At 43.7% G+C, this 21,558-nt stretch overlaps 1 protein-coding gene across 1 annotated transcript in view; it reads right to left on the bottom strand.

The window, feature by feature from the left end:
• LOC126456250 (SET domain-containing protein SmydA-8-like) overlaps positions 1–21,558 on the bottom strand; it is a 119,490-nt gene that overhangs the window by 58,439 nt on the left and 39,493 nt on the right. Inside the window, exon 2 of the mRNA XM_050092002.1 lies at positions 11,195–11,370. Within this exon, the coding sequence (XP_049947959.1) occupies positions 11,195–11,370 (176 nt within the window). The remainder of the gene's footprint in view (positions 1–11,194; positions 11,371–21,558) is intronic.

Here is a 21,558-nt window from a genome sequence, read left to right as displayed (position 1 = left end):
GACGTGAAACGGATGGGACACATCTGGGATGTGACGGAACGTGGCGTCAGAGCTCATCACCCCCTCCCCGGAATTTTTGGGAATTAGCTGACTCGTTTGTGCAGATGTGGTGCCATCTTCCTCCAGTGACTTACCAAGACATCACTGCTTCCACACCATTATGCGTCATGCCTGTTAGCTGTGCCAAAGGTGAACATACCGGCTATTAGGTAGGTAGTCATAATGTTCTGGCTGTTAAGTGTAGATGTAGATGTAAAAACTCACAGAGAAATATAGTTTTATCCCGTAACATCATTGGCTTTGACAACATACGGACCTGTTTATATTCCTTGGAGTTCATCCTTGGATTTTAGCTCACAATGTAAAACATCTTGATACAAAAAACAGTGTTAATTAAAAGAAGCGTCGGTTGTTATGCGCTTGGAAATGTTGTTAGTATGCATATGCTTTGTATCTAAGTGTATGTGATCAGCAGTAGTAGAGGCTCGACTGTCCGCAACAAATGCAAACAACGTTCACCCTCTCGAGGAAACAGTACGACCATTATGGACAACGTAATTGGAATTTGCTAGAAGTTCTGTTGAACCATACACTTGCTAACAGCGCAGCGACTGCCCACTACTGTGCAAAACCAGTAGTCACATACCGTCTGTAATCAAAAAGATGCTAGATGCTTTCATATTCTTTCGTAACACGTAAATCAGAAGCGACACTGATTTCAAAATAGTGTCTAGGCTCATAAAAGCAAATATCCCTATTGTCAAAACGAGCTGTAAGATATTTTCTACAGTGAACTAGGATGTTAAAACTGCACGTAGATGGACTGGTGGCGCAGTACGCAGATACTTGTCATATGGATCATACTACGAAATTAAATGTCTGTTTTAATATAATTTTCACTTGTTATCAGCTTAACAATTAACATGTCAGCAGTAACTTGATTCCTTTGGAGAATTATCTGTGTTCTCCCTTCTCTCTCTCTTCTCTCTCTCTCTCTCTCTCTCTCTCTCTCTCTCTCTTTGTGTGTGTGTGTGTGTGTGTGTGTGTGTGTGTGTCTACGTGCACGTGAGTGTGTGTGTATATACGGCTATTGCTATTTGCGACGGGATTCATTATGTTCCGTCGACATCTGGATCGTGTTGACCTCGTTATTCGTCCTTTCGGTCTGGTGTCCGTGAACGCGAGCACATACGAGCAGCGGTGTTGGGAGAAAGAGAAACAGAAAGAGCGGAGAAATTCAAGAGAGGGAGAGAATGAGGTGGGGGGGGGGGGTTGCGAAGGGGGGGGGGGGAGGAGGAGACAGGTGGGAGAGTTCCATCATCATCCATGCCGCAATTTATGCCTAAAATTATCTGATTCTATTCTCTATGTAAGCACCAGTTCGCTCCGAGGCTCTTCCTTTGCTGTCCTGTGTTCCTTCACACTCGGGATCCTGATTTAACTTTTTTGTGGTTACCATGAGACGGAAAACGGCCAATTTCCTCCTACATCGCCATCTATCCAACTTAGCCAACTAATCAGGTGCATTGTCTCTAATCGCCACATTGTCGACGAGCCGCTCAGTTCTCAATTTCCTTCCATCCTGCCCACGTGCTGAAGGTGAAGTTTTCAATTCCACATCAAACTTCAACAGTCGCCTGTCTTCCTTACTCTAATTTGATCCTCGCTATGCTCTTGTCTGCTAAATCTAAGTCCCGGAGGACCCCTTGACGGCGATCTGGCGTCATGTCGTCCTCTGCCACATGATGTCATTTTGATGTTGTATGGAGGAGCATCGCCTCAGCCTTTGTCAGCTTTTCAAACCTCGTAGCCGCTATTTCTGCTTCAGATAGCTTCCTCAGTTTGGCAGAACAAGGAATTAAATCAGAGTCATCCGCATGGCATACAGACGCGCTGTCCACTCAACTGGGAAGGGCCTCTTCGCTAGCGATTTTAAATTTTGCAGTTAAACCCAGAAAAACGTATAACGACAGAGAATCGAAACCTGAAAGACTGAGACACTAATTACCTCAGCAAGTTACACATTCAGTGCGTCGTCTTTATACGCATCCATCATAAAAGAAAAAGTTTATCAGTTGCACCAAAAACGGTGAGGCAAAGAATACACTTTGTTGAAGAAAACAGAAGAGGGTTACGATCTTACTGAAGCAACGAAAAGTCTCAACATAAAAGATGCAATTTACACACTTGCTCAAGCTTGGGAACAACTTAACGAAACCGGGAAACACAAATCATGGAGGAAATTTTGTCCAAGTCTAAACCAAGAGAAGAACTTCGAGAAACTCTTGAGCCAGACACTGCAGGATTTGCAAATTCTTCAGAGTGATATCCAGCCTGCACAGAACGTGACGTTGCTGCTGTTACCAACGAAGAACTTGAAGATGATCAGATCATCGATCTTGTTTTGCAACAGTATAGTGCTTAGCAGGAGGAGTCAGATGATAAATAAAACGGAGACGACCAAAAGATCAGACAGTCTGCAGCGAAGGATGCATTCCAGAATGCCCACAGATACTTGGAGCAACATCCAACGCTACCATCTATGGACATATTGTGGGCAAAGAAGGGGCACATGCAGTCGCAAAGTCAAGGTTTAAGAAATTTGTTGAGTGCTTAAGTTTCCTGTTTTCCATTCTCTTTATTAGAAATGTAATTTTATACTTAATCCTATTTTGTTACATTATTTTGAGTTCTTTAAATGCCTTGTTTCGTTTTTCTCTTATTATCCGACCCTTTTAGCGTTGCGATCATCCCCTGGTCCCAGAAGTGACGGTTAATCGAGGTTATACTGAATATGCGAACGTAGGCTTCTACTGACCTTGCCAATTTCTATAAAAGTAGCATCGCCACTGCTGGCACGATAAATTACGATTTGCTTCCAAGGCCAAAAGAAAAATAATACGAAATAAAATTTCAAGGAAAAGTACTACTGATTGTCTTTACAAACAGATAATATTTTCGGTGAGTTCTTTTTTAATGAGTTTTGGATTAAGTTTCCGAACTACAACTAGGACTATAAATTACGCCTTATTGCAGACTTTCGAGAGCGACGCTTACGACAACGGAGGAAATATGTTAATCCACTGAAAATTTGAGTTGTAGAATTATTCTAAACCGTCTGCCTCTAAAAGCGAACAGAATACGTTAGGCAGCAAGATCAGACTCTTCACTTTATTAAAAGCAAATAAACCTTAATACGACAGGTTAAGAGCAGTAAAAATGTTGAGAATAAGTAAACAAATTTCAAGAGTATTGTACGGTGGGTCTTTGATACGTATATGTCGAGCCAAGATGCGAGAGATGAGAAAGCACCGCCGTCGTTTCTTTTCTTTATAATAACCGTTTTAGAAAACTACTCCGAATGCAAAGAGAACACCACTACTGATTTAATGTTACCAAAAGCCTTGTTGAACACAAAAACCGAATGAAACCAAAATGAGCGTAAGGGTAGCCGTGCTTTAAGCGTTCAACGAATTCGAAAGTAATATTGTATCTATGACATGAGAAAATTTTTTAAGAAATACGAAATTACGTTTTCCACCATCGTTTCACTGAGAAAGATCATACTATGGTACATCCTTTCAATTATCAGAGCGTTGTCGAACACATTCCCACAATTATAGGACTATATCGCTGATGCCAGCTTGTTATAGAATTTTGGAATACATTTTATGCTTCCTGGAGACTGGAAGTTTCCTCTGTCGGTGTCAAGGTGGATTCCAAAAGAAACAATCCTGTGAAACTCACATCTCTGTCTGTCCACGAGACCTACAAGGCAGCAGATACCAGCGCCCACGATCACGCCGTGCGTTTCGACTTCGAAAAGACATTCGATACTGTTCCGTTGTGACACTTCGTGAACAAAACACGAGCGTGCCGAATATCAGACAAGCTTTGTGACTGGAGTGAAGAGCTCCTGACAAATACAACACACCATGTCTGTCTTACAGAAGAGGAATCTTCAGTCCTAAAAGTGACTTCAGGCATACCACACAGGATCACTTCTATCGTGACCTGAAGGCCTGTGCGTCATCTACAGGCGTTGCGAGCGCTCGTCACCTATCTGCTTTAAGGTATTCGCTGAAAATTAAGGTGGTTGTGTGGCCTATGGTAGGTATGCTTGTATCGGACTGTGCTAATTGAGGAAGTCTTGGGAAAAAGGAAAATTTCAAGGAACCAACACTGAATTTATTTTATCCATATTCTGCAGCTTCAAATGTTACTGTATTCAGTGCACTGGAAGTGTAAATTGAAAAGCGCCTTCAGCCACAATTTTTCACCGAGCGAGGTGGCGCAGTGGTTAGCACACTGGACTCGCATTCGGGAGGACGACGGTTCAATCCCGTCTCCAGCCATCCTGATTTAGGTTTTCCGTGATTTCCCTAAATCGTTTCAGGCAAATGCCGGGATGGTTCCTTTGAAAGGGCACGGCCGATTTCCTTCCCAATCCTTCCCTAACCCGAGCTTGCGCTCCGTCTCTAATGACCTCGTTGTCGACGGGACGTTAAACACTAACCACCACCACCACCACCACAATTTTTCGTGTTTTATTGAGTACACGACACATTTCTGACCCTGTGGTTCCATCATCAGGTGTAATGTATCTTAATACATGCATTATTTTTTTCTCTTGAATGAGATGCAATGCATATTCCTGTCATGAAAGGGTTTGATGTTAGGTTATGTATTTTGTTAAGTCAAACGCGGAAAGTAAGTGCGAAATAGTGGAAAAGATGAACAGAGTAAACTTATCACATAATCCATGAAAAGCGTTTTTAACGTTTTAGCACCGTTATACGTTCTTTTCTCCATGATTGTGCTAAAACGTTAAAAAGACTTTTCTTGAATTATGTGATAAGTTTACTCTGTTCATCTTTCCCACTATTTCGCACATATTCTCTGCGTCTGACTTAACGAAATTCATAAGCTAACACCAAACCTTTTCATGACAGGAGTATGTATTTCACCTCATCCACGAGAAAAATAGTGTATTAAGACAAATTACACCTGATGATGGATCCACAGGGTCCGAAATGCATCGTGTACTTAATAACACACGAAAAGTTGTGACTGAAGGTGTTATTTAATTCATACTTCCAGTGTACCAACACTGAAGTTCAATAGCTATATCTTTTCTTCTTCTGAGCATAAGTATATATTCAAGAAGTACATAGGCGGTGCAAAAAATTCATGTGCTACGAGAGGTATAATGCTACCAATGCTAAGAGCGCAGAGGCGAGATATGAAAATGAAGAATTCTGCACCACTGGTCGAAAATCGAGTGTCGCAGTTTCGGAGCATCCATGACGCAGAGAAAGCTTTCTTTTCTAGACCAAAACAGCATGGCTTTTCATAGGCAAAGATGTCTAATCTCCACGTTCCATGAGTTGGAAACAGACGGCCATTTCCTCGTGACTGATTTCCCAGAGAACCACGAAACTATTCGAAGTGTGCTCAAAAAAATGGTTCAAATGGCTCTGAGCACTATGGGACTTAACATCTGAGGTCATCAGTCCCCTAGAACTTAGAACTACTTAAACCTAACTAACCTAAGAACATCACACACATCAATGGCCGAGGCGGGATTCGAACCTGCGACCGTAGCGATCGCGCGGTTCCAGACTGAAGGGCCTAGAACCGCTCGGTCACATCGGCCGGCAAGTGTGCTCATTTCGCCTCGCGTGTCGACACGCGCTAGGGTTCCTTGTCTATTTTGGTATAAATAATATTAACAATTGTCGCTTGTGCGTCGTTTGCTGGTGGCGAGACTGACTGTTGGCACTTCCCCTTTACCAGAGTGGGGATCTCCTGCTTGAATGTCTTTGCTCACAGATCCCGAGCCCAGAAATCTGCTGGGTTACGAGTTCACACGAGAGAAGCTAGCAACCTCATACTTACAACAAGTCTGATACAACTGTGTAGCTGCGAACCTCGACATGACCCGTTGAGACCCATCGTCTTAATGTAATACCTGTCTCCAGCGACAGTGACCTGGTGACCCATCCAGGCAGTTACAGAGATGAATTTGCACTCGCGAAGACCATAGAGAAAACGTTTGCGTTTCTACTGTTAGTCCACCCGTATCAGTTAGTAGTTCTGGTTTCGGTTCCCAGTTTCATCCACATTAACACTGGCGGCTGTATTCACAGACCATGCCTTTACTGTCCATGATATAAAATGATTGAAAAAAAAAGTGAAGCACCCAGAAGGGATGTGGAAGCGAAATGAAACTTCATAAGTTTGGAGGATGTGTGACATTGTTTCAGTGATTACAAAAGCGAGTCAAATTTGCACTATGAGCTCGCTTATCAGTATAACGTTGGAATCCCACCGGCCTGAATGCATGCACTGATTCGGTTGAGGAAAGTGTCATAAAGCCATCGTCCCCTCGCATGAGGGAAGCTAGCCCACAACTGTTGAAACTAGTCGTTGATATGCCGGATACTGGCGCTGGGATGGTGTTGATGTCTGAGCTGGTACCACATACGTTCTTTCGGGGACAGATGAGGGGACCTTGCTAGCCACTAGAGGGGCTCATTATCACGCAGACCGTTCGTAGAGATACGTGAGATGTGTGGACGAGCGTTATCCTGTTGAAAAATAACACCACAATACTGTCGGATGAGGGCGAGCACCTGAGGATGCAGGGTGTCCGTGGCATACCATTTTATCGTCAGAGTTCCCTCAATCACTTCTAGCTGTGACCTAAGTCATACGCGATGGCTCTCCACACCACGACGCCTCTGCGCCTCTCCAAAGCATTAGAAGAATGTGACCTCCCCCCGGGTTGCTGTCATATTCGCCAAATATGGGCATCCGGGGTAGTACAAAACCACGATTCACCGCTAAACAGAAGGTGACACCATTCATCAGCAGTGCATGCTTCCCAGTGATGGCACTACTACAAACGACAGCTGACGCACGGGACGGTAATTTCGTAGCCTGACCGATGCTAGTCTCCGACTGACGCTGCAAAATGACACCGTATGTTGCGGGGAGTACTGTAGTTGTTCTCGGACGGAAAACGCAGATGTGATCATGTTACGATGTGGGTGGTGCACAATATGGCAGTTCTCCCTTGTGGTGGTCAGGTGTGGTTGACCGGAACCTTGACGACGAGCATGTCTGCCCTCGCGTTTCCATGCAGTCCAACTTCGGGCCAGTGTAACATCCGAATGTTCTACAGATATGGATGCTGCGCTATTTGACTAGTCGGCCGAACGGAGACTCGCAATGAGACCCGTTTCAAACTCTCTCAGGTTCTGATTACGCTGTATTACACGAGTACACCGCATCTCCGTATCTTTCACAATGGTCATTCAACATCTGGTGCTGTTCACACCCCTTATGTATCCTAGCAGTCCTATTAACAACATGAGCCGTGCGTGGCTCGTGTTCCCGCCATCATGTATTTTACAGCCTGTTTTTAATGTACTTCCACCTCACTACATTAATTTAAATTACTACTGTCACTGAGTTGCTGCTTGGCCTGACCGTGATCGGCGCTAGCAGCGCGTATCGGTATATCCCCTCTCGTACTATCTTTGCTCGACTGCTATTACTTCCCGGTCGTTGTTTGTCGTAAGTCAGTTCGGGTCGCGAGTTCGGGTTCAAAATGGTTCAAATGGCTCTGAGCACTATGCGACTTAACTTCTGAGGTCATCAGCCGCCTAGAACGTAGAACTACTTAAACCTAACTAACCTAAGGACATCACACACATCCATGCCCGAGGCAGGATTCGAACCTGCGACCGTAGCGGTCGCCCGGTCCCAGATTGTAGCGCCTAGAACCGCACGGCCACTCCGGCCGGCGCGAGTTCGGGTGTGCCAGTCAGTTGGAAGGCGTGTGGAGCGCAGTCCGGACCTGCCAGTCGGGGAGCTGCAGTGCGGCACTAGTGCAGTCGCGTTGGAGCACCTGTGGGGTCTGCGTCGACATGGCTCGCCCGACCATTGCCGCCAAGCGTCACTTGAGCCGGCCCACGGTCTTGGTGGATCGTCGGTCGGTCGTCCTACCAGACGACTCGTTTAGGCTCGCCGATCGTTCATGAGTCGGCTGTGTGTCTGCATCGACTCCCGAATTGTCTTCATGTGCGTTTAGTGTTAGGTATCATTCAGGTCTTCGTGCAAGTGTTTGTCAGGTTGTGTGTGTAGTTGGCGTTACTTCCACTGACGACTATTTTAGATGTTGTCGGCATTCTGAGAGCAGTCGGTCGGTTGCTGCGGACCACGGAATTTATCTCCGCGCGGTGCAGTCGGCTGGGTCCGCTGGCGATCCCTGCGCAGTGTCGGAGCGTGTGTGGAGCTGTCCGGTCGCTACGAGCCTCGTAGCTCACCGACCCAGGACGTCAAAGTTGAGTGGTGGTTTCAGCTACTCAAGCCACGTCCGTTCATGTTGTGCGGTTCGTTTCGGTGGTTCGCTGTTGGGGAGGTTTTCCTGTTAGCAACACCGAGTGTTTCTATTGCTGAAATTTAGCCGCCATGCGGTACAATGAGCTATATCGGTTGACTACAATTCGAATGCACCAGCGGAATTTTCTGCCTTGTGGCCGTTAGTGTTTTGGTTACCTGTCCTGGCCACTGACGTAAATTCAGGCAGTGTTCCTTTTGGGTAAAGGTAACTATATTATCGTATTTCAAATTCAAGTGTATCAGCGGAATTTTCTGCCTTGGGGCCATTAGTGTTTCAGTTACCTGCCCTGGCCACTAACGTAATTTCAGGCAGCGTTATTTCCTCACCTCTTGTCACAGTTTAACATGGTGTGTAGTTTTGACAGCTAATACATATTTCATTGTGAATAATCACGTTCGTAGCTTTTTGTGTTTGAGTTCTCATGTACCGATTGGTGGCAAGCAAGTCGTTTTGTCGGTCGGTCGGTGGCTGTCCCCTGGTTGGGTTCCGACGGATCAAGTGTATTTGGGCTCACCACCTGTCTCACCTAAGTGAACGAGGGCAGACCGACCTCATTTTAACTGCATTTTTATCTTGTTGCTTTTTAAAGTTTCTTGTTTGGAGGCCTTCAGCGGTGAAATACTTGCTTTTTGAAATTCGTAGTTCTAAAGGTTAGGCGATGTACCGTTTTGGTTTAAAGGTGTTATTAAATTACAATAAATTACAACCTTATTTGGTCCTTTCCACAATCCTAATCACCTGTTCTGCCCAGAGGGTTTAGCGGGCGTTTCACAACACTAAACTCGAACACTCTGGTAGCCGTTCGGCCTATCACGGAGAATTGCAGTTCTAATCATTTACGTCCACGTCGATGGTGTATACATGTACAGAGTTACATTGCCGTCCGATCATGTCTTGTGGGGTGCTTCACATTCTTGTCAGGCAGTGTATGTAAATGACCTAGTGGATGACACTCCGTGACGCTGTTGATAGATTATGCTGCTATATGCAGATAAGTCGCAGAGCTAGGAAATTGTAGCGAAATGGAGCCCGACCTGCAGAGGATCTGCAGGCCGGAGTGGCCGAGCGGTTCTAGGTGCTACAGTCTGAAACCGCGCGACCGCTACGGTCGCAGGTTCGAATCCTGCTTCGGGCGTGGATGTGTGTGATGTCCTTAGGTTAGTTAGGTTTAAGTAGTTCCAAGTTCTAGGGGACTGATGACCTCAGAAGTTAATTCCCATAGTGCTCACAGCCATTTGAACCATTTTGCAGAGTATCTACTCTTCGTGTTGGGATTGGTAGTTAACGCTCGACATATACAAATATAACGTTTTGTGTGTAAACAGGCATAGTTTATTTCCTATGGTAACACACTTGCCGATGAACCAGTAGAAACGATCAGATCCATTAAATATGCGTGCAGCTACGGAGGAGGTACCTTATGAAACTGTCTTTCGACCACTACTTGAGTACTGCTCCACAGGTGAAGACCCTTACCGGTTGGAGAGTGATAGACAAGACAGAGAAGATTAAAAGAAGATCCGGACATCTCCTCACGAACTCGTTTAGTAAGAGCGGAACCATCATGGAGTTGCTCATCCAACTCTCATGGCAGACGGTACAGAGAGGTGCTGTGCGTACGTTCCTAGAAGAGTCAACCAATATATTGTTTCAACCTAAATATATAGAAAGACAATAAAGCAAAAGTGGCAGACGAAATGCACTGCGTTAAGGCTAGTGGAGTATAAGTGTAGATCAGTAAAGGCACATTTTTTTCTGTTTTCTTATTGCTGTGATTATGATTACGTTCTGGGCTGTAGTGAAGTTATCTATACATCTATCTACATCCATACTCCGCAAGCCACCTGACGGTGTGTGGCGGAGGGTACCTTCAGTACAACCGCGGGACTGCTACGGTCGCAGGTTCGAATCCTGCCTCGGGCATGGGTGTGTGTGATGTACTTAGGTTAGTTAGGTTTAAGTAGTTCTAAGTTCTAGGGGACTTATGACCTAAGATGTTGAGTCCCATAGTGCTCAGAGCCACTTGAACCTTCAGTACCTCTATCGGTTTTCCCTTCTATTCCAGTCTCGTATTGTTAGTGGAAAGAAACATTGTCGGTATGCCTCTGTGTAGGTTCTAATCTCTCTGACTGTATCCTCATGGTCTCTTCGCGAGATACACGTAGGAGGGAGCAATATACTGCTTGACTCCTCGGTGAAGGTATGTCCTCGAAACTTCAACAAAAGCCCGTACCGAGCTACTGAGCGTCTCTCTTGCAGAGTCTTCCGCTGGAGTTTATCTATCATCTCCGTAACGCTTTCGCGATTACCAAATGATCCTGCAACGAAACGCGTTGCTCTCATTTGGATCTTCTCTATCTCTTCTATCAACCCTATCTGGTACGGTTACCACAGCGGTGAGCAGTATTCAAGCAGTGCAGTTACATTCAGCGAGACGGCACAGTGTGTAAAATTTTGGACTCACACTGGACAACAGAAAGGTCTAAAGACCCGTCGTAGCATCATGATTTAGATTTTCCGCGTTTCATTAAAACTTTATATCTACTGCCGCTGTGATAACTTTGAAACGTCCACCCGCCAATTTTCATTCCTTCGCCAGGCAATCCCAACTTGTACTACGAATACCTCAACATTGACGGTACACTAAACTCTAATCTTCTTCGCTTCCTTCCTGGGCATTCCTCTTACTTCGATTATAGTTTTGGTAGATTATTAAACATTTATTTGCAGTTGAGTAGAGCTCGGCTGCTGCCTCAGCCGCAGCGCGCGCCGCCGGTGGCTGACCTGCCGAGCTGCGGCGACGTGGCGACTCGCAGCGGCGAGCAGGCAGCGCGGTGCAGCGGCCAGTGCTGCCTCTGGTGCTGCGGCCCGCAGTACGACGTCTGCTCGCACAGCGCGCACGCCTCCTGCGCGGGCACGCCGCACACCGCGCACGCGCTCCGCTCCTCGCCACCCTCTTCCTGCACGCACGACACAGTCACCCTTTTTTTTCACCCTTTATTACGCGAAACTTATTCTCCACAAATCAGGAGATCTGCGATCTGCAATGATGTCAGTGTTATGGAGTATAGTTATGTGCAATACAGCAGAATACCTTATGGAATACTGTATACTATGGAATACAATATAGTTCTAGTAATTCCAATCCCAAAGAAAGCAGGTGTTGACATGTGAAAATTACCGAATGTCAGCTTAATAAGTCACAGCTGCAAAATACTAACACGAATTCCTTACAGACGAAAGGAAAAACTAGTAGAAGCTGACCTCGGGGAAAATCAATTTTGATTCCGTAGAAATGTTGGAACACGTGAGGCAATACTGACCCTACGACTTATCTTAGACGAAAGATTAAGGAAAGGCAAACCTACGTTTCTAGCATTTGTAGACTTAGACAAAGCTTTTGACAATGTTGATTGGAATACTCTCTTTCAAATTCTGATGGTGACAGGGGTAAAATACAGGGAGCGAAAGGCTATTTACAATTTGTACACAAATCAGATGGCATTTATAAGAGTCGAGGGGCATGAAAGGGAAGCAGTGGTTGGGAAGGGAGTGAGACAGGGTTGTAGCCTCTCCCCGATGTTATTCAGCAAGCAATTATTGAGCAAACAGTAAAGGAAACAAAAGAAAAATTCGGAGTAGGTATGAAAATCCATGGAGAAGAAATAAAAACTTTGAGGGTCGCCGATGACATTGTAATTCTGTCAGAGACAGCAAAGGACTTGGAGTCGACAGTATCTTGAAAGGGGGATATAAGATGAACATCAACAAAAGCAAAACGAGGATAATGGAATGTAGTCGAATTAAGTCGGGTGATGATGAGGTAATTAGATTAGGAAATGAGACACTTAAAGTAGTAAAGGAGTTTTGCTATTTGGGGAGCAAAACAACTGATGATGGTCGAAGTAGAGAGGATATAAAATGTAGACTGGCAATGGCAAGGAAAGCGTTTCTGAAGAAGAAAAATTTGTTAACATCGAGTATAGATTTAAATGTCAGGAAGTCGTTTCTGAAAGTATTTGTATGGAGTGTAGCCGTGTATGGAAGTGAAACGTGGACGATAGATAATTCAGACAAGAAGAGAATAGAAGCTTTCGAAACGTGGTGCTACAGAAGAATGCTGAAGATTAGATGCGTAGATCACATAACTAATGAAGAGGTATTGAATAGAATTGGGGAGAAGAGGAGCTAGTGGCACAACTTGACTAGAAGAAGGGACCGGTTGGTAGGACATGTTCTGAGACATCGAGGGATCACCAATTTAGAATTGGAGGGCAGCGTGGAGGGTAAAAATCGTAGAGGGAGACCAAGAGATGAATACACTAAGCAGATTCAGAAGGATGTAGGCTGCAGTAGGTACTGGGAGATGAAGAAGCTTGCACAGGACAGAGTAGCATGGAGAGCTGCATCAAACCAGTCTCAGGACTGAAGACCACAACAACAACAACAACAACAACAACAACAACAACTATTGCGCTAATAAGAAATGCACTGTTACCAACAACGTTAGGTTCGGCGCCATACGAGGTGCGACAGTAAACTAATGAGACTGATGTGAAAAAAAAGTTGCTTATCGTTTTAGTCAAGTTTAGTGTTGTCTCCTTCTGACTGCGTACACTTTTTCCAGCGCTTCTGCCATTGATGGTAACATTTCTAGAACTCGTCTTCTGTAATATGCTCCAAGACCCTCGTCACAGCTTTTTGGACATCTTGTATTGTTTGAAAATGGTGTCCCTTGACCGTCGTAGCCGAGCGGTTCTAGGCGCTTCAGTTTGGAACCGCGCTGCTGTTGCGGTCGCAGGTTCGAATCCTGCCTCGGGTATGGATGTGTGTGATGTCCGTAGGTTAGTTAGGTTTAATTAGTTCTATGTCTAGGGGACTGATGACTTCAGATTTTAAGTCCCATAGTCCTCAGAGTCATTTAAACCATTAGACCGCCGTTTTGACTCTTGCAAATAGAGAAAAGGCGCACGGAGCGATGTTTGGTGAATAAGGTGGCTGTGATAGTATCGAAATTTGTTTTGAGGTTAAAAATTGCTGTACTGACAGAGCAGAATCCAATTATCAGCAATGTTGGCACAGACACGAAGAACTCTTTTACGAAGTCTTTCTAAAATTTGTTTGTAGTAATATTGGTTACCTGTTTGTCCAGGAGGCACCCACTCTTTATAAACAATTCCCTTGGAATCGAAGAAACACATAAGCATGCATTTCACTTTTGACTTTGACATGCGAGCTGTTTTTGGTCTGGGTGATCCCTTCGAGCACCATCGCGAAATTCGGCTTTTTGTCTCTGGACCGTACCGAAAAAACTAACTTTCATCACCAGTGATAACACGGCTCAACAATTCTGGATTGATTTCCGTTTGCTCTAACAGATCGGCTGCCACATTTTTCCGTGTTTCTCGCTGTTGTGGTGTGAGATTTTTGGGGACCATTTTTGCACAAATCTTTCTCATACCAAGGTCTTCAGTTATTGTTAGACGAACCGTTTCTCGATTGATGTTCAGTTCTTCTGCAATCATTTTCACGGATAATCTTCCATCAGATCGTACGAGTTCATGCACCCTGGCCAAGTTGACTTCCGTCTGTGAGGTTGATGGTCGTCCACTGCTGTCTTCATCTTCAACATTCATTCTGCCTTCACTAACCATTTTCTGCCAAGGAAAAACTTGAGCTCTTGACATAACCTCCTCTCTAAAAGCCTTCTGAAGCTTACCGTAAGTTGTCGTCGCGTTCTCACGCAATTTAAAGCAAAAAGAAATGTCATAAGGTTGCGCAGTATTATGCGGTTCCATTTCCGTGACGAGAGACACAAACACGTGTTAACGTATAACAGCATAACTCACGACTGAGCACTTGCATCGATTTGCAACTAGAAGCAGCTTATAGACCAAGGACAAAGATACTGTCCCTACGCAAGCCAGCAGGGTTGCCACATCTTGCAAAGAAAATCAGTCTCATTACTTTATTGGTGCACCTCATAGAAGCAGTTCCCCAACAAAAATTTGTTTCTTTTTTTCACTTTCACTTAATCCTCTGCAACACATTTAATATGCCTTGCTAGATTATTGAATATGTACAGGAGTTTGGCAAAAATATGGAAACATCGCGAGAAATGCTTGCTTGAACGTACGTACAACTGATAGCCAAGCCTATAGGTTGCCCCGTTGTATCAGATCACTAGAGATCGGATTATATGCATTTGCATGTTGCATATGCATTTGCATATTTGGCCCCTTGTCACCGATTATTGCGTATTATAACTAAAAATTTATGACGATGCATATTTTCGCTCTATGTTTACAATATTTTAAAAAATTAGACGGGCGATCTCTAGCTCGATTTAGTTTTCATGTCTCACATATAGACCGCGACCTAGGACTGCCTGCAGTTGCTAACCGAGAGGCCACTGCCTAGCGAAATCATTACAGATGAGGGACAGGAATAGGCAGACATAGTCAATGATGATCATCCGCCCCCCCCCCCCCCCCTCCCCTGTTAATCCCATCCTCTGTCATACCGTACACGTCGGCACGTCCATTGTTTCAGTTTAGTTTTCTATTTACTTGTCCAGTGCTGTACCGGTTTACGACGTGTAGTGCGCCATGCCGCCCATAAAAGAAACGTCGTGTCATGGATAGCTGACCATACTAGAACGTTTACATATGACGGAATTGTTTTACATTGCAGAGTTTGCGAGAAAAACGTTTCGTCCAACAACAAAAAAGTTCAAATAGACCAGAATGTCAAGACAACTCCTCATATAGCAGGAATGCAGAAGAAAGGACTACGACAACAACTTCTGACTACAGAAAGTTGCAGTAGCAAGTCTTTGTCCAAAGGTAACCAAAAAAGTTGATTTAACGTGGATCTATGTGAAGCATTCATTGCAAGCAATATTCCTCTTCGCAAACCTACGAACCCTATTCTCAGAGGCTTCCTACTCAAATACTGCATAAATCAAAATGTACGAGATGAATCAACATTGCGTAAAAATTGCGTACCGACAATTTACGTAAATGTTCTGGAAGAAATACGCAATGAACTCAAGGTCAGCATTATCTGGATTTCAGTTGACGAAACTACAGACACTTGTGGTCATTACATGGAAAATTTAATTGTTGGTGCTTTAAAAGAAGAGCCTTCTTCTTCCTATTTAGCGGCCTGCAAAGATCTTGAAAAAGTAAATCATTCTAAGATCGCCAGATTTGTAAATGAGGGTATTAAAAATATTTGTAGAATCTTCTGCAGATGAATAGGTCTTTGTGTTTATTTCAGATGCTGCTCCCTATATGATCAAAGCAAGAAAAGCACTCAGAGAATTTTATCCCAATTTGATTCATGGGACGTGTTTTGCACAGGGAGTACATCGCTCTTGTTGAAGAAGTTCGTTCCACGTTTGTCATTGTAAATAAACTGATTTCATCCGCAAAGAAAGTGTTTCTAAAGGCTCCTCCTCGTATCAAGAGCTACAAAGAAAAACTACCAAATGTGCCTTCATCTCTCGAACCAGTGGTAACTCGTTGGAGTACGTGGGTCGAAGCTGTGTTGTTTTACAGTGAACATTTCGAGGTCGTTGGAGGGGTAGTAAACGACTTCGATAGTGCAGAGGCTTTGGCAGTTTGCCAGTGCAAGGAAGCTTTTAATGATTCCTGTATTAAAAAAGACATTGCTGTTTGTGGTTGAATGAATCTATTCAACTGATGAATAAAATTATTCTAGCAAATTCCCCATTGCCGGAGACATTCCCAAGAAAACGTAAAGGAAAGCTCGAAAACATTTTAAACAATAACCCAGTTTTATTAATGGTACAGTTGAACTTTTACCAGAAACAATAAGTGCTAACATAGCACCAAAATTCAAATACTGCAGTTACCACAGTTGATGTAGAACGGTCCTTTTCTGCTTATAAAAATGTTTTGAGTGATCGAAGACACAATTTTACTACCGAACGTTTGGTCGTTTTAGTTTGCAATAGTAGAAAAATATAAAATAAATTGTAAATGATGCTTTGGTCCAATAGTATTAATTAAAAGTTTATGCTGTTTAAAAAATTCATGATTGTATGTTGTTTTTCAAATAAAATATTACGGAGATTTTGACCGTGCCCCTCTGCTTGCGATATATCTCAGAGTTAGTCCTGTACATATCGATTGTTTCGCTGCGACTCTCTGCCATCGCGTCCCCTTGTTAACGACAACAATTACAAAGAAGGAACAATTCTTGAAACACGGTATGCGTCCCCGTTTTGTGAATTTTTAGAAAATAATCCCAGATAGGCCCCCTTCCTGACTTCTGCCAGAAAGTGTTCAGAAAATAATATCAGCGCTCTAAATGTACCGACTTTTCGCGCGACCGGCGCTCTTCTACGTAACTAATATGCACAGGTTTGACCTTGAGATGTAATGCACGCAGTAACTATCTGTTTTTTATTGTTTGATCTTGCATATTTCGACACTCTTCATGCATTTTTAAGCATTTTCATACATATTTTAATGTTTATGATGCATATATCCGGTCTCTACTGTCCGCACCCGGTAGTATAGGGGTCAGCGCGACAGAATCTTAATCCTAAGGACCCAGGTTCGATTCTCGGCTGGGTCGGAGTTTATCTCCGCTCAGGGACTGGGTGTTGTGTTGTCCTAATCATCATTATTCCATCCCCATCGACGCGCAAGTCGCCGGAGTGGCGTCAAATCGAAAGGCTTGCACCCGGCGAATGGTCTACCCTCACGAGAGGCCCTAGTCACACGACATTTTTTATTTTTATCCGGTCTCTACTGATTACGAATGGCACCCGTGCAACGTCGTCAATGCGTTGCAAGTATCAGTCGTGCTCAGAACAGTGTTCTGCGTAGTTGTGAGTACATCGTGTGGGAGCTTAGTGAATTCGAGCTTGGGCAGATTCTTGGTGCTCGTGTGGTGTGTGCTTCCGTAACCTAGGGAGCCGAAGAGTTTGGCGTTTCAACAGACACCCTATCGAAGATCTATGCCGTATACTTGGAAAGAGGTAAACATCATTCTCTAAGTCACAACGCGGACGGAAGTGTGTATTGAGTTATCGTGACAGACAGTCATTGATGGGGATTGTGACTGAAAATAAGATGGTGACAGCTGTAAAGTCGCTGCAGAACTAATTGTTGCACTCGCGAACCCTGTCAGTATCAGAGTACAACGAAGGGAGCTCCATGAGCAGCAAGTTGTAGGATGAACTGGAATTCCAAAACCATTCACCAGTGTGATGCAAATGCTCGTTAACAGGAAAACGTGGTGGCGAAGCCATAAACCCTGGACTATGGAGCAATGGAAGAAAGTGATTTGAACAGATGAGTCGTGCTTCACACTATTTCCAACCTCTGGTCGAGTTTACATCCCAAGAGTGAAGCTTTGCCGTGGATCGGTGGCGATGTGGCAGCCTTATTGTGGTATAATATGGCCGCCATGACTACTCTGCAAGGTCGCTTTACTGCCAAGGGTAATGTGACAATTGAAGCTGATCAGATTCTTTCCGTGCTACAACGTCTGTTCCCTGGTGGTTATATTGCGTCCAAAGACGATAGGGACCTCGCCTTCCAGGACTGGTTTTGTGAGCACGAGAATGAAATGTGACATCTGACCTGGCCACTAGAGTCACGAGACCTCAACATTAGTTTGCGGTCTGCTTAGGAGAGAAGGGTGCGTCATCGCTACCCATGTCCATCGTCGTTAACTAAACTTGCCACTATTTCGCAGGAGGTATGGCGTACGTTTCCCTTGAAAACCATAGAGGACCTGTGTTTATTCGTTCCGAGACGACTGGGAGCTGTTTTGAATGCGAACTGAATGTCCTACACCGTGCTGGGCATGGTAACGTTTTCTGTTTTTTGTGTCCCGTATTTTCGCCCATACCCAGTATGTATTCATGCAAAGAGTCCCTCGCTGTTCTAATGTAGAGCTCGTGAAGTCTTTGTAGAAGTTACTGTCAATAAATAGCACAAAATCGTAATACGAGTCGATGACCATAGAAGCACCACATTGTTCCATCTTGATCGCTTTTTATTTTTACCGACTACACAACTTCAATGCACTGCGGCCTCAGACATCACCATTTCAACAATATTTTTTTTCTATATGAAAAATGTATGTTTTTCTTAAAAGTGCTCCGCTTATTTCTTTCTTATCTGGCAGATTTCTGGTGGTGGCTTAAGCTGATATGCGATAACGGTGTGTAATCGAACAAGATGGAGCATGACATTGATTATTGTTGGTTTTGTAAGGGGAATGCGTGACCTAGAACGCTCGGAACAGCACGAAAATATGATAAATATAAATCGCTCATCTCAGAAACATTAGTATAACCCATTGCCATTCATACTGTGCGTCTTACAACGACAGGCCTTTGACTGGTCCCCTGCTCAAGCTCTAAGAGAGAGAAACTTTGGTACTGCAAAGTAACAAAATGTCGTTGCAACAGGACACGTTTTCAAATGACGTCAAGTATTGCTGTATTTCTCTCCGGCTAAAATAATTACGCTATCTGAATAACAAACTTGTTCTACCGTTCTGATTGTGTTGCACAGCTATTCACTGTTCAAAGAGCAAGTGTAGAATTTCAATGAAGTGGTCAAAGCAAAGTGGAACGGAACAATATACACATCTGACTACAGTCGCTTTTTCACATTCAGCGTCACTTTTGCATCCAAACTGTCCAATATCAAACGCCACATTAATTACGCGATGTGTCATACCATTCTTTTTCGGATGAGCGATTTATATTCTAAGCACATTTTCGTACGGGTCTGAGCGTTCGAGGTCACCCTCTTGCCTTGTTAGTATTTTTATTCTTGCTGTGCGCTTATTTGTTTTATTTGTCAAAAGAGAAATATCGACAGTGACAGACGACACTAATGGACATCAGCTTCATAGTGGGCACCGCAACCATAAATTTGTTGACTGAAGGCGTCATTTTTTCACTCAGTCTGTAGCACTGCACAGCTACTTCCCGCCTTTCGTGTACCGACCGTTTGTAAACTGTCGCGAACGATCTTACAAGGTGCAGTCAAATGAAAACGAGACAGATGGAAAAAATAAAGCAAACCATCTATTATTTCAAAAGTAATCGGCGTAACTGTTAATGCTCTTATCCCATTGTGTCAATGCCTTCGTGGAAAAATATTTGGGATTGCCGACGTAACGATGATTGTATCCAGGAGTGCACCTCTTCTTCCGAAGGAAATCGACATCCACGAATGTCTTTCTTGAGGGCTCCACAAATATAGAAATCGTGTAGAAAGGGATCGGGCTGTGTGGAAAATGTATAAAAAAGGCATCCCAACGAAACTTCTGCGGCATAATCAAAGCGAACAACAATGGTGACATGAGGACGGACCCAAGGAAGCGGGTAACGGAGGGCTTTAACAAAAGTTGTGCTTTTCGTTTAACGATTACATTAAATAATCATTACCTGCACTATGATTTTCAGGTGCTTTCAGGTATTTTAAAATACCATGTAGTGATACAGTCCACGGTAACCTTGGACCCTGATAACAAGTAAACAAATATTCCCAATATTATTATTAGAACTTAAATACTTGGTGACCAGTCTCTGAAAGGCTATTAAAATATATTTATTTATAAATGACCTTAATTTCTTTATTTCCACTGCAGAAGATCACGAAGGAAGATTGGATACTCAATCGAGAAGCAGATAATGAACCTCAGTAATAACGTTATTGAATGAGACGACGAACGTGTACTCAGAGAAACTGAAAACGACGAGAGTTTGAACAATGAAAGATAGAAAAAGGAGAACAAAAAGAATTTCAAACTGATTTGGTAAATGAATCCTGCATTCAGATGTAAATTGCCTATATGCATGCAGCTATTCAAAAAGACATACTTTCAGTTTTAGCTTATGTTAGTGAAGCATGGACGTAAAACATTCTAAAACTGAGAACACCAAAATGTCGTTAAAAAAAGGAGTTGTAAGTATCGATAAGGAGAAGGAGACGGGTAAATGGTAAGGCAGACAAGAAGGGTATCATTGCGCCAGAGAAACTGACGAAATTTGGTCCAAGAAAAATATTTTGTTGGGTTTCTTGTGATAAGAAACGACCTGGATGGCGACATAATGAAAGATGGCAAGTAGCAGACGAGTATTACATGAAGGCAAGGCATTGCGTGAGGGTAATAATAGGTGGCCTGGAACAGGTTTTCATCTTGTATTGGAATAAATGCCTGACGATGAACGAATATAGTGAACTTGGCGTCTAACCCACTCTAATGCTCCCTTACCACGGCCACATATGCTCTACCATCACACACCATTGTTAGTGTTCAGAGTAACGGCCGTCTACTGCACATACAACATAGGTACTAGACAAGAAGGATAATACTGATATGTTTCCATAACAATCTGGAGTGGTGCTTCCAGCGTCTGTTGATGGATGCGACTTGACGTGATCGAGAATACGCACAAAAATGAAGGTGATCCCGCTCATGAACAATTCAGTTAAGATCCGGAGAGTTTGCGAATATTAAAGCCTCAGTAGTGCTCCTCCAACAATCGAGGAGGGTGTATCATGTCGTTGATAGGTCATCTCCTTCCCAAGGAAAATAATCAACACGGAAGTATGCGCGTTATAGACAAGGGAGAACGCTTAACACGGATGAACGTCACTATCGAGAAATCATTATCTCGTAGCCAAATCTGTGGGGATGCCTTCCACATAGATTAATAATATTCCTAGAAAATATCAAGAAAACACTCGTCCAGCAATAAAGTTAATTGTTCCCCACTCCCCTCCACCTCCTTCGCCGTACCTATTATTTCTTCGTTAGTGGTTGCAAAGTGTTTGTTCTCACGTGTTTTTGCGTCGGACACACTGAGGTTCATCTGTCTTGTAAACGAGAAAAAATGATAATTTTGAGATAGGCCTACACTGCACTTTGCCAATATCAGTAATCCAGTTTGGACACTGTCAAGCCAAATAATATACGAGAATCTTCGAGTGGGTGAATTTACAAACAAAGGTCATGTCACCGAATAGCAGTTTTGGAATTACAGCTGCGTGGTTTATGTACTGCTTAAGGTCCACTCTGTCAGTGTTCTTGGCTCCCTTTGCTATTGTGTAGACAAATTTAAACTCGTAAACAGAAAGGCGAAG

This window comes from Schistocerca serialis, chromosome 2, assembly GCF_023864345.2.
Source record: "Schistocerca serialis cubense isolate TAMUIC-IGC-003099 chromosome 2, iqSchSeri2.2, whole genome shotgun sequence".
NCBI lineage: Eukaryota > Metazoa > Arthropoda > Insecta > Orthoptera > Acrididae > Schistocerca > Schistocerca serialis.
Note: the sequence above shows the minus strand (reverse complement) of the source record. Positions and strands in the feature narration are given on the sequence as shown.